General features: G+C 41.7%; 1 protein-coding gene across 2 annotated transcripts in view; it reads left to right on the forward strand.

The window, feature by feature from the left end:
* reln (reelin) overlaps positions 1 to 14,482 on the forward strand; it is a 92,754-nt gene that overhangs the window by 31,553 nt on the left and 46,719 nt on the right. For both annotated transcript variants that reach the window (XM_034146062.1, XM_034146063.1), the window contains exons 3-4: positions 2,684 to 2,822; positions 14,354 to 14,424. In XM_034146062.1, coding sequence (XP_034001953.1) covers positions 2,684 to 2,822; positions 14,354 to 14,424 — 210 coding nt within the window. The remainder of the gene's footprint in view (positions 1 to 2,683; positions 2,823 to 14,353; positions 14,425 to 14,482) is intronic.

Consider the following 14,482-nt stretch of genomic DNA (forward strand, 5'->3'; position numbering starts at 1 on the left):
TTCTTTCTCTTCTTCTGCCACAAAATTGGACATTTAGAGCCAAAAAACGTTTGTCTTGACGGCCTTGTTTGCAGCAGTAAATAGGGGGCACATCAGCAAGGAAATTGTTCTGGAAATGGCACTCTTTTGTGTCAGAGGGGGTTAAAAAGAGAGAAAGATGTATGGGTATGTCAAAGCATGCTTGCCTGAATGCCATGTTAGAAGAGCTCTGAAGCAATTTCTGCTTTTCTGTATGTCGGAGTTAAAGATAGGGTGCTGAGGAGATCTTGCCCAGGCAAACAACATTGCAATAACCCGAGACAGTTATGTGTGTTTCTGTGTGTGAGTGTGTTTGTGTTTGCGGAGAGTGAATCGCTGTCATTACACAGAGAGGTTGAGGCCGAGAGGTGATTGGAGAACAGCGGTACTATTAGTGGGTGATTACATCCCAGTATGTTATTACACACCAGCAGCTCCTTAGCAATGTAAAAGGCTGCGTTGCTTGACACCTCGTAAATCTGACACACTGGGCCACACGCTATTCATGTGAAACCTCTTAAATCACGTAGCTTTAATGATTATTCAGTTGAACTCTAAAGAGTTTGATGTTTCTGTACATAAAGAGAACATTAACAAGAAAACCTTTGCTAACCCCACAGGGTAAACAAATAAATACACGGTGGTTGTTTTTCTAAGTTTTTCATCTGACAACAATGATAACTAGGTTTGTTTGTACCTAACACACAGACGCACATCAACATATATTTGAATACAAACAAGCACACACACACAAATGCACACAAACAGCTGGTGAGTTCAACAGAAACATTAATGGCGCTGTCAACAATGTGTGTATTTATGGATGCAATCTGTGAGGTCAAATGTATTACTGTCAGAAATGGGCGGGATTATTTCTCTTTGAATAATTCGTTTTGAACCACACACACACTGACACACATGCACATAAAGTCTTTGCATATTGATTTGCACATTGATTCAGGAGATATTAAAGCTCCGATGTTATTAATCATTGCTGATTATGCTTTATAGTGAGCTGAGTTATGATTGAGGAGAGGAGAGGATTGTGTTAGCAGGTTAAACAGAGGCCAGCCAATAAAGCACTGCTGCTCAGAGCACATCTTTATACACAGATGGGACATCAAATACATTTTTAAACTGGCTGAAAATGTTGTTTTGGTGAGCACTGGACCACAATGCGATGACTTAGACTTGCAGAAGCATGACAAGTACTCAGATTGTTCTGCATTATCTGTGAAAATCCATCCAGTTGAAGTCATTCTTAATAGTTTCAGCAGAGTTTGCACCCCTCTCCGCCAACACTAAAAAGCCGCTTAGTTACGGTAAATAATTAAACTGTTCTGTACGTCTGAGCAGTGATTGATGAGCACGGCGGCGTCCTGGCCTTGCCCTCTGTGATATGAAGGAAAGATTATGTGACATGATGTCATTTCATCGGTGCAATCATAGCCGGACACAGACCCTCATTAATAAGAGCACCGCTATGTAGTGTCAGCTCACAGGGCAGGAGGAAAAGAAGAAGAGGGTTTAGAAAAATGTAAATGATGAAAGGAGAGGAGAAGAGAAGAGAGGAAAACAGAGCCCAAGAGAAACGGTAGATGAGAAGTGAGTGTGAGGCAGGAGGAAATAGGAAAGAGAAAAACTGAATGATGCCAGTGGATGGAAAACATATCAGTAAAGTGGCATGCGTTCAGATGAAAGAGCAAAGGAATGAAAAGCAAATGGGAGGATAGGATAAGGTGGAAATGTAAAAACTTGAGACTTTAGGGCAACACTCTTTTATCACGCAGGTCTTTGTGCCTCTGGTTTAATTCATTGGTCAGTCACCAGTCACATTGGTTTCAGACTTCTCCAGATTATTTTCTATAAGAACTGTTATTTTATGATGTTCATTTTGTACTGTCTTAGCAAATAATATTGCCCTATTTTAATTGTATATGAACTGATAAGATTGACCTTGCTGCAAATTGTCTTGCGTAGAAACCATTTTAATTTGATTGTGACTTTCATTTCACTTCTGTATATCACATACCTGAACAGACGGAGATACTGTTGGTAATCCATCACAGTGAACATCATCAGTATTCTCGCTTGTTCTGTTTTATAATGACAAACTGCTACTCTGAGTGTGCAGCAAGGTAGTGTGGAGACATTTTTAAAGTCCGCCGTTAGGAAACTCAGGGATTTGGCATCCAAAAAGCAGTATTTTAAATTCAAGAGACCATAAATTAAACATTGGCACCAGAGTCATGTTTTATTTATTGTTTGTCTTTGGGTGGGGTTTTCTGACAATGCATTTTATGAAGACAAATGACACCACTCACACACTATAAAAACACTCTCCTATAAATGGGCCTACCTCATAATGTTAATGTAACTTTTACTAAGATAAAAGCAGACATGACACAAACTACTTTATTACACATTACTGAGATATATGACTCAGACATGAAATATAAAGGTGTATGTCTTTGCGATTTAATTGTTATAGTGAAGTTAAATAAATGGTACCAGCTTGGAAGTCAAGGAAAACATACCAATCTAACAGACTAAGATAGGACAATCTTTGGTATTAAATAAGTAGTTTGATGACAGCCACAATTTCCAATAAAGTCACGCCACCTAACTTTCTGTCTCTCCTTTTTGGTCGTATTCTCCTCTCCAGGTGTGATGCACGAGCGACAGTTTGGTGGAACTCAGTTTGTCTGCAGTGTTGTCGCGTCCCACGTCAGCCACCAGCCCTCCACCAGCTTCAGCTTCGTCTGGATCGCCCCCCCGCCCGGCACCGGCTGCGTCAACTTCCTGTAAGTCATGTGAGAGTGTGTGTGTGTGTGTGCAAAAAAAATGACCAAGAGAGAATAAGTTGGATCAGGATCTCTACAGCCGCCACGTGTCTGACCCAGACATGGAAGTTGTAAACTGTAACAATAATATCCGTTTCAAATGTTGTGGGGCTGCATATCGACCCAGTAAGCCAGAGTGAGGCTTATCAGCTGACATTATGTTGGGTGAGTTCTCTGTTAGAGAGGATGTGGGAAGGCCATCCTCAGAAAAAAAGAAGCATGCACGACTGGAAAGAGGTTAAAATGGGGACAGAGATAATGTGTGCGTGAGCATGTGTGTGTTGTAATTTCCTCAATACCTTGCTTGACGTGGCCTTTGCAGTGTGTGTGTGTGTGTGTGTGTGTGTGTGTGTGTGTGTGTGTGTGTGTGTGTGTGTGTGTGTGTGTGTGTGTGTGTGTGTGTGTGTGTGTGTGTGTGTGTGTGTGTGTGTGTGTGTGTGTGTGTGTGTGTGTGTGTGTGTGTGTGTGTGTTTTCAATGCTGAGACTTAACGGAAATATCCCCATCCTCTCATTTAATGGACTCGGTCCCCCTTCTCATTGGAACATTTTTGAGCGATTGAACAGATCCACCCTTCCCTGGAGGATGGGTGTGATACTCACACACACACACACACACATTTTATGGAAGAATCTGGTTCACATTATGCTCTGTGACATTACATATAGCCATCAGTAAGGCACAATGGCTTCTTTGAGGGTCTTAATCAGGATTTGTTTCCCATGGCAACAGACTCAGCAGGTGACTGAACCTATCTGTTGGTGAACATGTTAAGGCCCCTACACACCAGGCCGATATCGGCCGTCTTGCGTTGTCTGGCGAAAACGGGTTCCTTGTCGCCCAAAGTCAATTTGGTGTGTCCCGAACCCTCGGCCGTGACACGCCTTATTTGGCCTTTCACGGTCGACACAAGCTATCGGGCCAAGAAACCACTCTGATCAGCTGTTCAGCTAGCAAATGAGAAGCGAAACGGAAGTGAGGGACGTAAACAAACGATTTAAGGCACAGGACAGCAGCTAAACACCAGCAGGTGATACTTAAAGACATCAAACATAGCCCTTAAATGTCCTCTCTTACCTCCCACACATAGCAGGGACATCTCTGATATCGGCGGGAGCGTCCCCGGCTGTCCTCTGCTGAGAGCTCCGTGATTTGTTTGGTCAAGTCCGGTTTTTCATCTCATCGTAAATTTAGCAAGAAGTGGCCATTATTACATTGCTGACTCAATAAACTACACACCCGCCAGAACACTGCGATCATCAGATGCAGGTCTATTAACTGTGATTTTATAGTATGTCTGCACTTTATGTGCTCATTTCATCATGCATGTATTTTTATATTCTAAAACATGTTTTCGATGGACGAGAGTGAAAATGGAACGCACACGCTATTTGTTTGTTTATATCAGTCTGTTCTTCTTCTCTGTCTTCCGGTTGTTGCCTATTTTGAATGACGAATACACACTACCGCCGCCTGCTGGTAAGGAGAGTTATTGCCACTCACGCATGCGCAGTTCGTACGTGCTCGGCTGAAGTCTTTGCGGTGATTTCCAGTGCGACACACGGCCAAGACGCAGGAGAACTCGTCGATGGAACTGTTGGTGTCGGGTGTCGGCGAGTTCTCTGGTGACTGCCTGGTGTGTCAGGGCCTTTACTCGCTGTGATTCCTTGAAGCTCACATGTTATTTAAATGGCCCAAGTAGGACAATATATAGCTTAATTAATTTCAGAATAGCGTTGGAATTTCCCTTTTCTCAATTTCATTCGCCCTTTTTCCTCATCATCATTTTCTCCGCCTCTATTTGTTGGAAACATCCTTTAACTCTCTTCCCCTCTAATTCTCTAGGCTGTTGATTTACAGCCTCATCCTGATTATCACTCAAAATGCAATTAGCAGCTGTTGCTGTAAAAGCGTAGAGGAAAAGGGAGGACTCCACTAAGTCACAGCAGCATAACACAAACGTCTTTGAGAAACTCACCCACAGATAGTGTAATAAATTTAAATGTGACTCGAGTTATTCTCACAAATAGCCAAGTATGGTTTTAAAAAATTCAACCTAAGAATGAAAACATCTTTATCATCATGTATTGCTTGGATAGCTAAATCAAACTGCAAGCTAATCCCTTATTTTTTCATTTTTATTACATCGTCTCACAAAACTTGAAAGACATTGCAAATTGCAAATCAATGCTCATAGAAACCACAACTAAATTAAACATCTTGGCAGAGCTCACTAAAATCCCTCAATGAATTCCTGGAGGGACACGATAGACTGAGACTTGTATGGACAGACTGACAGAAAAGGATTCAGCTGGGGAATTTGCTGAAGTGGAGCTGCCATTTAGACAATATCCACGGAGCCAAACAGATTTACTGGCTTTTTTGTCTGCCAGCAAACACATTTACTGTTGAGCTTGTGTCAGCTTACGAGGATTGTGTGTTCCCTTCGTGTGTGTGTGTGTGTGTGTGTGTGTGTGTGTGTGTGTGTGTGTGTGTGTGTGTGTGTGTGTGTGTGTGTGTGTGTGTGTGTGTGTGTGTGTGTGTGTGTGTGTAAACCACGGAGCAGCAGTGTGCCAGTGCTGATGACAGTGGCGATGGCAGGGGGCCACGACTGTATGACAATAGGGGCCCCTGCGGCTGACCTTATCAAAGTCAGCCAGTCACACTCCAGCTGGCTCAAGACTGCTCCTTACACACACACACACACACATGCAAACACACACATTTCGACTGCACCCTGTTCCAGTTCACAGCTCCTATCTCCGCCGGTATATCCTCGTATCGAGAGCTGCCGTCTCTTGGTTCTGTGACGTGAAGCTAGGAGGAATTCAACAGGCGAGGCCCTTATGAGCGGGGCCTGTCAGTATTATTCTCTTGAGGTTGAGATGTCATCAGACGAGTGTCAAGTGTGTCACATTTCCTTCTTGTTTGGCTTTTTACAAGTGAAACTCTCCCAAGAAGTGCAGCTTTATATAAATGGTTTCAATTACTGTAATAGTCCAAAAAAGGTTATAATTATGGGTGCTACACGGATGAGATTTATCTTACAAAATCTAAATGATGGAATGTCCTGCCCTTGCCCATAGTACTTTAACCCTGATTGATACAAGGACCATTTTCCCCAGGCAGTGTCCATGAGTGTTAAATTAAAGCCACAGACATCTTATGTCCTTCGCAGGGCTGGAGCTGGTCCGCCACTGCATTAATATGAGGCCTGTGAGCAGTTTTATGGGCGATATTGTGGGAGTGTGCCTGGTAACAGATCACTAGCGGGAGTGTGATAGAGTGCAGTGACATGGACATCCAGAAGAACTCATTTTATGGGCGGCTGTAAATTTCCACCTAAAGAGAAGGGGAGGCCTTGGAGGAGAGGAAAGGAGAGAAGGGCAGGTGTGGGAACAGGGAGGATACACAAACAAATGCATCCTTAAGTGAAACTAATCACAGTCTTCCAACTAGATGTAGTCAATCAACAGAAAAGAAAAACCTTTTTACATATCATTTAAATCATTTAGCGAGCATAAAAGCCAGCATGAACAGAGTTTGTTCTCGCTTTCTTAAATTAAATAATGTTTTTTCTCTTTCTTATCACACACACAACTAATTATAATATTACAATGTAACACATTAGTTTGGTTTGGGGTTGCTGTGAACAAAACAATATGATTAAATTGCCTTTGGACAAGGGATTGTAAAGGGGCTATTTAAGTTATATTCTTTGACCTTATTTTGAGATGGATAATTAAATAATAAGCAACAAAAACAATCAATTAATCAGCAATTAAAGTGATCATTAGTTGCGGCAGTAATATGATACGAGGTGCGGCTATCATAGTGAAGCTATACTGTTTGCCGGGAGCAAACCTTTTCTTCCACACAAAATGCAAACAAACCCAGTTGTGCCCCACTTTTTATGCTTCTCGCTCAGACATGACAGTCCACACCACTACATAATGCACTGAATGCTGCACTTAGCAGAGGTGAGAGTGGTTAATAGCTTCCTCTGGCAAATCCAAAGATGCGCTGGGGTGTCTCGTCCTTTCTTTGCCTTTATTCTGCTTCACTTACAGCCTCGAGGCAGTGCGTGCTTGTGTGTGTGTGCGTGCGTGCTTGTGTGCGTGTGAGTTTTATATGTTACAACAGTTACCTTTAGAGGAATATATTCAAACATGTTTAGCAGTGTGCTAAATCTTGTTTGTGTATGTGACCTACAGTATATGGGTGTACCTTAAAGTGTTGGCGTGTGTGTGACTGTGTGTGTGTGTGTGTGTGTGTGTGTGTGTACGTGTGAGTGAGATGTGTTTTTGAGCTGTAGTGTTATGCATTGTCTCCCTGTGGGACGCCAACTGTTTCCTGGTTGGTTATTGCTTTAATTACTCCCTGTGATCCCTGAGGAGTCGGATGTCTGCATATCTAATGGCACACTTTTCCTTTATGTCATAACATGCTGTGTTAGTGTGTGTGAACATGCATGTGTGTATATTTGCATTCATTTGTAAACACTAATTGACTACTACAATGACTATTTGTTCCTCTTTCGAGACCAATAGACTGATTGAAGCAACTTGTAGGAGCTATTACAAGGAGGAGAATAAATGAGGAAGCGCTCCAACACTCTCCTCTCTTGTTAGATGTAATTGAAAATAATTGTTATTTTTCTGTTATTATGCTAGCTTTGTGTAACATGCACTACGGTAATGTGGTCAGAGCTCTAAACCAACCATGCAATTTAACTATAAAACACAATAATTTTTTTAGGACTTGCGATAATAAGTAGGCAAATGAACTCAAACACGTCATGTTACAATTCTTTTGCTGCTTGCTACAAAAGGAAAACTCGCGCGGCTCTCATGTCAGGGGTACTTGAGTGAGTGACATGCAGGCTCTGCATGCACAGCAAACCTCAATCAAATCTCCAAAGCAAACAAACGGACCCGGTGATTAACGGTAAAAACACTGAATAAAGTAGTTTCATGTGTTTCTCCAGGGCAGTTCGGCGCTGCTAACCGAGCTAGCTCAGCTTGTTGCTCTGATAACTTGAGATCCAGACGTCCGTGACTAAAATCCTTCATCCGGTTAAATATAGTTAAAAATACCAATTGTATAGCATTAAAGTTCAAGAAAGGATGGTTTGCAGAAAAAAGAAAACGGTATTTTCTTCAATTCCTGTATTTTTTCATATCGCAGGGGGGAAAAAATCGCAATGTCAGTTTTTTCCAATATCGTGCAGCCCTAATGCACGTCATCTGTATCAGAACATAAAGGCTTTTTAAGTATTGTTTGGCATTTTTTACATATAAATAAATAAATGCGGCATGTTTTAGCTATACCGTAACCAACATTTGTTCTGCTAAAAAGTCAGAACCCACCAACAACAGATCCTTCAGGGCCCTGAAGTAAAGATGTATACTCGCAAAATATTCAGGTGCATGTGTCCTTTTTTGAAACATGACAATTCAATCATGAATAAAGTAATCAATTAAAATCTGTGGTGACCTTTGAATTATAGGAGAATAATGTGTTCTTAATCTCAGCAGTCTGGTGTTTCTGAAAGGCAGGATGATAGACTGCTTATATTAATCAGAGATCAAAGGTCAGAGTTCAGACTGACAGATGACCTATCTCACCCAGCACCTTATCTCTCCCGTTATTAGTCTTCACCATTGATTTCCTTTTTTTCAAGTCAATCTTTTGGTCTGTTTTTACCATAAAATCACTGGTTAATGAGCCCGGCTCACCATTAAATCTCAATATTAGCCTGTGGCTGTGTGACAGATTCACTGGAGGGGTCGGGCCAGGGAACATGAATGATTGGTTCAAGGTACTTGCATTCTGGCATTGTAGATCAAAATATGGGGTAGAAATGTGAAGCATGACAGACCACATAAATCCCATCCACTTTTTTCTCCTCAAACCGACTAGAGCTGCAAATCTGGCAAAGTCTGCCCATATAATTCCAATTTTCATATATCAAACATTCACATATAAGACAGCAACTCTTATATCTCCCATTTTCGTGTTTTTAACCCGTCTTACAGTTTTAAAATGGGTGATTTTTTCAGATTTTAACAGTAAATCAAACTCTTAGAAGCAGTTCCTACACTCCTCAAGAGATAACAACCCGCTCTCCTGTTGCCGTTTACCCCAGAGTATTCTGCATCTATGATATTCTCTTATTTCCCAAAGGACGGTCTTTGACCCCTATAATTACAAACACACACCTGTGTACACAGAGGCCACATGCACACACATACACACACACAGATATACATGCTTATTACACTGCAGTGCTCTGATCAATACACCCCAAATTGCCCATCTGTGCTGCACCAACATCACACACACTCATCAGGAGGTCACCCTCTCACTGCTGCGACAGTGACCTTCTTATCAATTTTAGATGAAATAGGGAACAGATATTGAAAAAGAGAAAGTGATTGATTATAAATGCAGCAAAATGATCCATGCTCAGGGGAGGGAGGGTCTGGCCCAGATGTATCTTGTGAGAAATGATTGGGTGGTCTGTTTCTGCAAATGTGCTCCATTGTGACTGACAAGATGAAATACAGACAGGCTTGTTGTGGGGATTCATCTCTCCAGTGTTGACTCTGTGTCAATATGGCAGGTTCTTGTCTCCGCCCCCCCCTCCCCCCCTCTTGTCCTAATTTGACCCTCGCTGAGAAACTGAGGAAGGAAGACAAAGGATTTTTACACACTGATTTTCTCATATATCTATTTTTTGAAGCTGGGTTTAATACTACATCAAATGCTTTTTAAGAACCAGCTCTCTTTTTATTATTTACATATTTATGCCTAACTGCCCTTGTGTTCCTAATCCCCCTAATTATTACCCACTGACTGCACTCAAGGTCAGTTGCTCTTCCTGGCTGTATGCTGAGCAGTTACTGTGCTTCTTCTGGCTGTATTTGGAGCCGTAGCTCTGTGACCCTGTGCTAACAAGCAGGTCATTTGCCAAACAACTCCCAAATCCCTCCTCTGTGGAGCTTCATTAAATGTGCATGTTCTCCAAGAGGCTTTTTTCAATTAATTAATTTAGGAGCAGAGGGAGGGGTGGTGCGGGGACGAGGTAATGTGATTCCACAAAGCCACTGACTCCTTCCCAGGCCCCGTTTGGCATGGAAATATCAAGAAATTCTACACATTTGATTAAAAGCTCTTAAATGATCAGTGGATTTCTGGAGATAAATACAAAATATAATTCTCCTGCCCCGGCTAGACAATAAAGTATATTATTTTCTATCACTGAAGCAGTGGACTCTTGTTTTCTCTCTGAGTCTTTCCTCTCTCATTGTCCTTTCTTCACTTCTCCATCTCCTGCCTCTCCATTCTGTTTCTTGTTGTGTCTGATTGCTGTTCCACAGCTGGTCCTCAAAGCGGAAGATAAATCAACCAATTAGAGTGTATTATTTAAAGGGCTAGGTCCCAATGCAACAAATCAGTGCTGGCGACTGAAACTGCACCCCACATAAACTCCTCATATTAATCATGATTACAAACAAGCAGAGTGAGCTGGGAGAGAAGATTTGCTTTTAATTGGGATTTAAAGATCGGGATGTGAGAGATGTCTAATGAATGAATAAGAGTAAAGCAGCGTGTGTGTTCTCCTCCTTCAGATATAATAGTTTTTATGGATGGAGACTATTTTATTACCAGCATTGTGTAAACATTTTTTATAAAAGTTGGTATTTTGGTCTAGTCAAAATACAGTGTATATCTTTAAGATTGCATTTAACCGCATTCACTGTATATAGCTTTAGGGTAAATTAGCCGTCAGTGTTCCCCGCTGTGTGGTGTGTGTGAGAGTGTGTGTGTGAGAGTGTGTGTGTGAGTGTGTGTGTGTGTGTGTGTGTGTGTGTGTGTGTGTGTGTGTGTGTGTGTGTGTGTGTGTGTGTGTGTGTGTGTGTGTGTGTGTGTGTGTGTGTGTGTGTGTGTGTGTGTGTGTGTGTGTGTGTGGTTAGCAGGGAGCTGTCAAACTGGCTCCTGAGGGATGCTTATGGCCGACAGCAACATGTAATCTAACATGGAAGACATGCTTGGTAATTACCCACTCCAGGCCCTTTTGGGAGCTCTTTGAGTGACAGCCTGTCCATCTGCATACATGTTAAAGCTCATGTGTGTGTGTGTGTGTGTGTGTGTGTGTGTGTGTGTGTGTGTGTGTGTGTGTGTGTGTGTGTGTGTGTGTGTGTGTGTGTGTGTGTGTGTGTGTGTGTGTGTGTGTGTGTGGGCTTTTTCTGACAGCAGATTGTGGACTTTGAAAGACAACGCCATCTAACCCCCATCTCTATTTCCACTGACCAAATCCCCACCCCCGCCCTCTCCCTTCCCCCTCCATGTATCCATATTTCTCACTCAAATCTTCCCCTTTTTCCCTCATCTTCTTCAATCCCTCTCTCTCTTTCCCATCCCTCATATGTGCTCCTCTACACTAATGAGAGGGGAGCGGATGACACTTATTTTCACAAGATAAATGATCCCTCGTTTGAATCAGAGTAGGGAGAGAGGAAGAGAAAAAAAAAAAAACACCAACACGTTTAGGGCCTTAATTGCTTTCCCCCCCCCCCCAAAGAAAGTCAAATTAATATTTAGATGTTCAATACATGTTTTGTGTGTATCAGTGCTGTTCTTTGTGTGCGTGTGTGTGTGTGTGTGGCTCCCAGAGCAGAGATGGTAATGAGAGACACACGCTGAGGAGCCGCTGGAGTGTGACGGCAGGACAGACGCTGCGTCGCGCTGCGCTGATCACACACTCTCCGGCTCAGACTAAATGCCCTCTCCTGGCTACTGCTTTAAGTACATACACGTTATTAAGTCACACATAGTCGGACTACTCAAACATACGCACACTTCAAAGGAAAAGTACAATTTACGACTGAATTTACTCTTCTGTCATTGTTTTGTAAATGCCTTTGTATTTATTAGAAGGAGGGACAACAAGATCTTCTGGAGGACACTTCTGCATAAGTGTACTGTAATTTGTTTTTATGTCAAAATGTAGTTATTTTAATATTATGAGTTATGTTTTTACTCCACTACATTTACATGCTGTTTAGGATTCAGATTTTATAAACTGAAAATGTGATGCATTGTAAAAGATGAAACAGCCCAACAGTCTGAAATACTTTAACCTGGCTCCACCTCAATTAACAACAGAATGTAAATGTTTGGTACGATTTTATGCATTATTAAATTGAATAAAAATATATTATAATTCTTCAATAACATAAGTTCAACAGGGGCCATACTGCTGAATATTAAGTCCTATTATGTTTGTTGCTAAGAGTACATTTGTTTGATACTTTTAAACTGAAATGCACAACCTTTACTGTGGAGTATTTGCATCATTTGGTATGGCGTGTGTGCGTGCGTTCGTGCGTGTGCGTGTGTGTGCGCGCTCTTTGACAGAGCCACCTGTCCCCGCGGGCACTTAACATAATCTGTTTAGTGAACTTGAGCTAAGACTGTGTTTAGTAAATATTTAAGGACCTTGTTCCTACATCACCACCCGCTGTTCGTTGCGCACCATCTTTTATTCATAAATACCAAACTCAAATTAGTTTTCACCCAATTCTGAAATATGAGTGTAATTAAGTATGTTTTCTCCCCAGCTCTGCAGAGCCACAAGAGCTCTTTACTAATTGATGAGGGCCTGTTCATTATTCATGAGCTGAGATGAACGTGTAAATGCCTTGGCACCCATGAAAGGCCTGAGTCTGCAATGGTAGGTGGGGTGGAGCTGGGACGTGCAAGGCTAAATCCACATGGGACTGTAGAGAAAGAAACAGAAATGAAGCGGGAGAAGAAGAAAGTCTGCAAAATGGATGTGGGGCTCACTGACTCAGGCAGCCATTATATTGTGTACGCCCCATAAGCTTATTTATAATCCTCTCTTTCTCTTCTCAGTCTGTGTTGTAATGTTCAATATATTGACTGGGTGTGGCACCTCACACAACTCGCTGAATCGCTCCCATTAAGTTTGACGTATAGAGAATTTGAAATCTCATTAAGGTTACTCAGAGCTCTACTTTATTGGTTTTGACTTCGATTGAAAGGAAATGTTGCGTAATGCTTCTGGATCCTGGGAATACCCTGAACACTGAGACAACATGTCCTTACATGGCAGCGGCCGAGAAAAGAGGCCTTTTATTTCCATACGTGCTCCTTGAAGGGACTTTCTCACTGTATGAGGGTGGCACGCATAGTGTGTGGATGTTAAAGCCAAATTACAACATGAGAATTTCTTGAGTGCCAGACAATACTTCAAGCGGTCAATGAGAAGACATGTCAGATATGTGTCCTCTAAATTGTATGTTTTAGACTTCACTCCCACTCCACTTGTTTCCCTCTGTGTATAATGGGGGGAAATACAGGTTATACTGTGGGCGAGGTGTAATACGGCTTTTACTAGCCATCTAACAATGTGGTGTTGTCTCACCTCGTACAGAACTTTCCTTCATGAGGCCGCTACAAATCCAATTTTTGCTGCCGCCACTGACTATAGGGAGCTACAAAGGGCTTTGAGGCTGTAAAACTGTACAATTTTCCCTCAACAACCCATTTCAAGGACTTTCTGAAAATTGCAGCTAATATCAAACTCACATCCACCCAATCTCCCCCTTGGTTAGAGTTATGGGATACTTTCTTTTCTGGCGTTCACACTTTATTATTTTACTGCTATTCACTAATACATACATAGACATTATAACAACTGCGCTGTTATTGCTATTATGATTATACGTTTAGTATTTTGGTTGTTGTTATTATTAACAGGTCTGAATGTTTTGCAGGTTTATTGGTGTGCATCTTTACCAATATAATTCTATTTGAAACAAGAATCTCCTCCTACATATGATATGATGATCGAGTACAGTAGAACACTATTTGCGTCTGTGTAAAAGATGCCACTGCACAACGAGCCATTATAGTCTCTGTATATTTAAAGATCTCTCAAGTTTCAATGAATTATGCATTTCAAAGCCATTGGGAGTAAATGTATATTACATTCTGTACATTCAGCACGCAACATACAGTTACATTTACACTGACATGCAAGAGAACAGCATGGCAGATAGGTATGAGAAGAAAATATGTTGGTTTTGAGTAAACTCCCTGTCAACACATGGATATTCAAATGAAAATTACTTTCTTTATAGTCAAATAAACAAGACCACTAACTTTGTTCACCGGTTAAATGCTCGCTGTTGCTATTTTTTAAATGTCTGTCATTCACATCAAAATATGATCCTATCCTACATGTGCAAATGTAGCCTTTAGAAGCTCGTTTGTTGTTGTTGTTGTTTTTAAATCAAAGTCACCTCATGTCAAAAATGTCCTTATTATGGAGATTGCTTTAACACATTTTGGTTTAGTTGAAAACGATGCCATCTGTGCCGATTGATCAGACACACCATTACATTGTGTCCTTAGCGCTGTTAGTCTTAATGATCGTTTTCTCTTTCTCGTTCTTTCTCCCAGAGCCACAGCAACACATAGAGGACAGATCCTGTTTAAGGATGCTCTGGCCCAGCAGCTCTGTGAGCAGGGAGGTGAGTAGCATCAGCACAGACGACACACACATGCACGCCTCTTCCCCCTTAATGACAG

The sequence above is a fragment of the Trematomus bernacchii genome, unplaced genomic scaffold, assembly GCF_902827165.1.
Source record: "Trematomus bernacchii unplaced genomic scaffold, fTreBer1.1, whole genome shotgun sequence".
Lineage (NCBI taxonomy): Eukaryota > Metazoa > Chordata > Actinopteri > Perciformes > Nototheniidae > Trematomus > Trematomus bernacchii.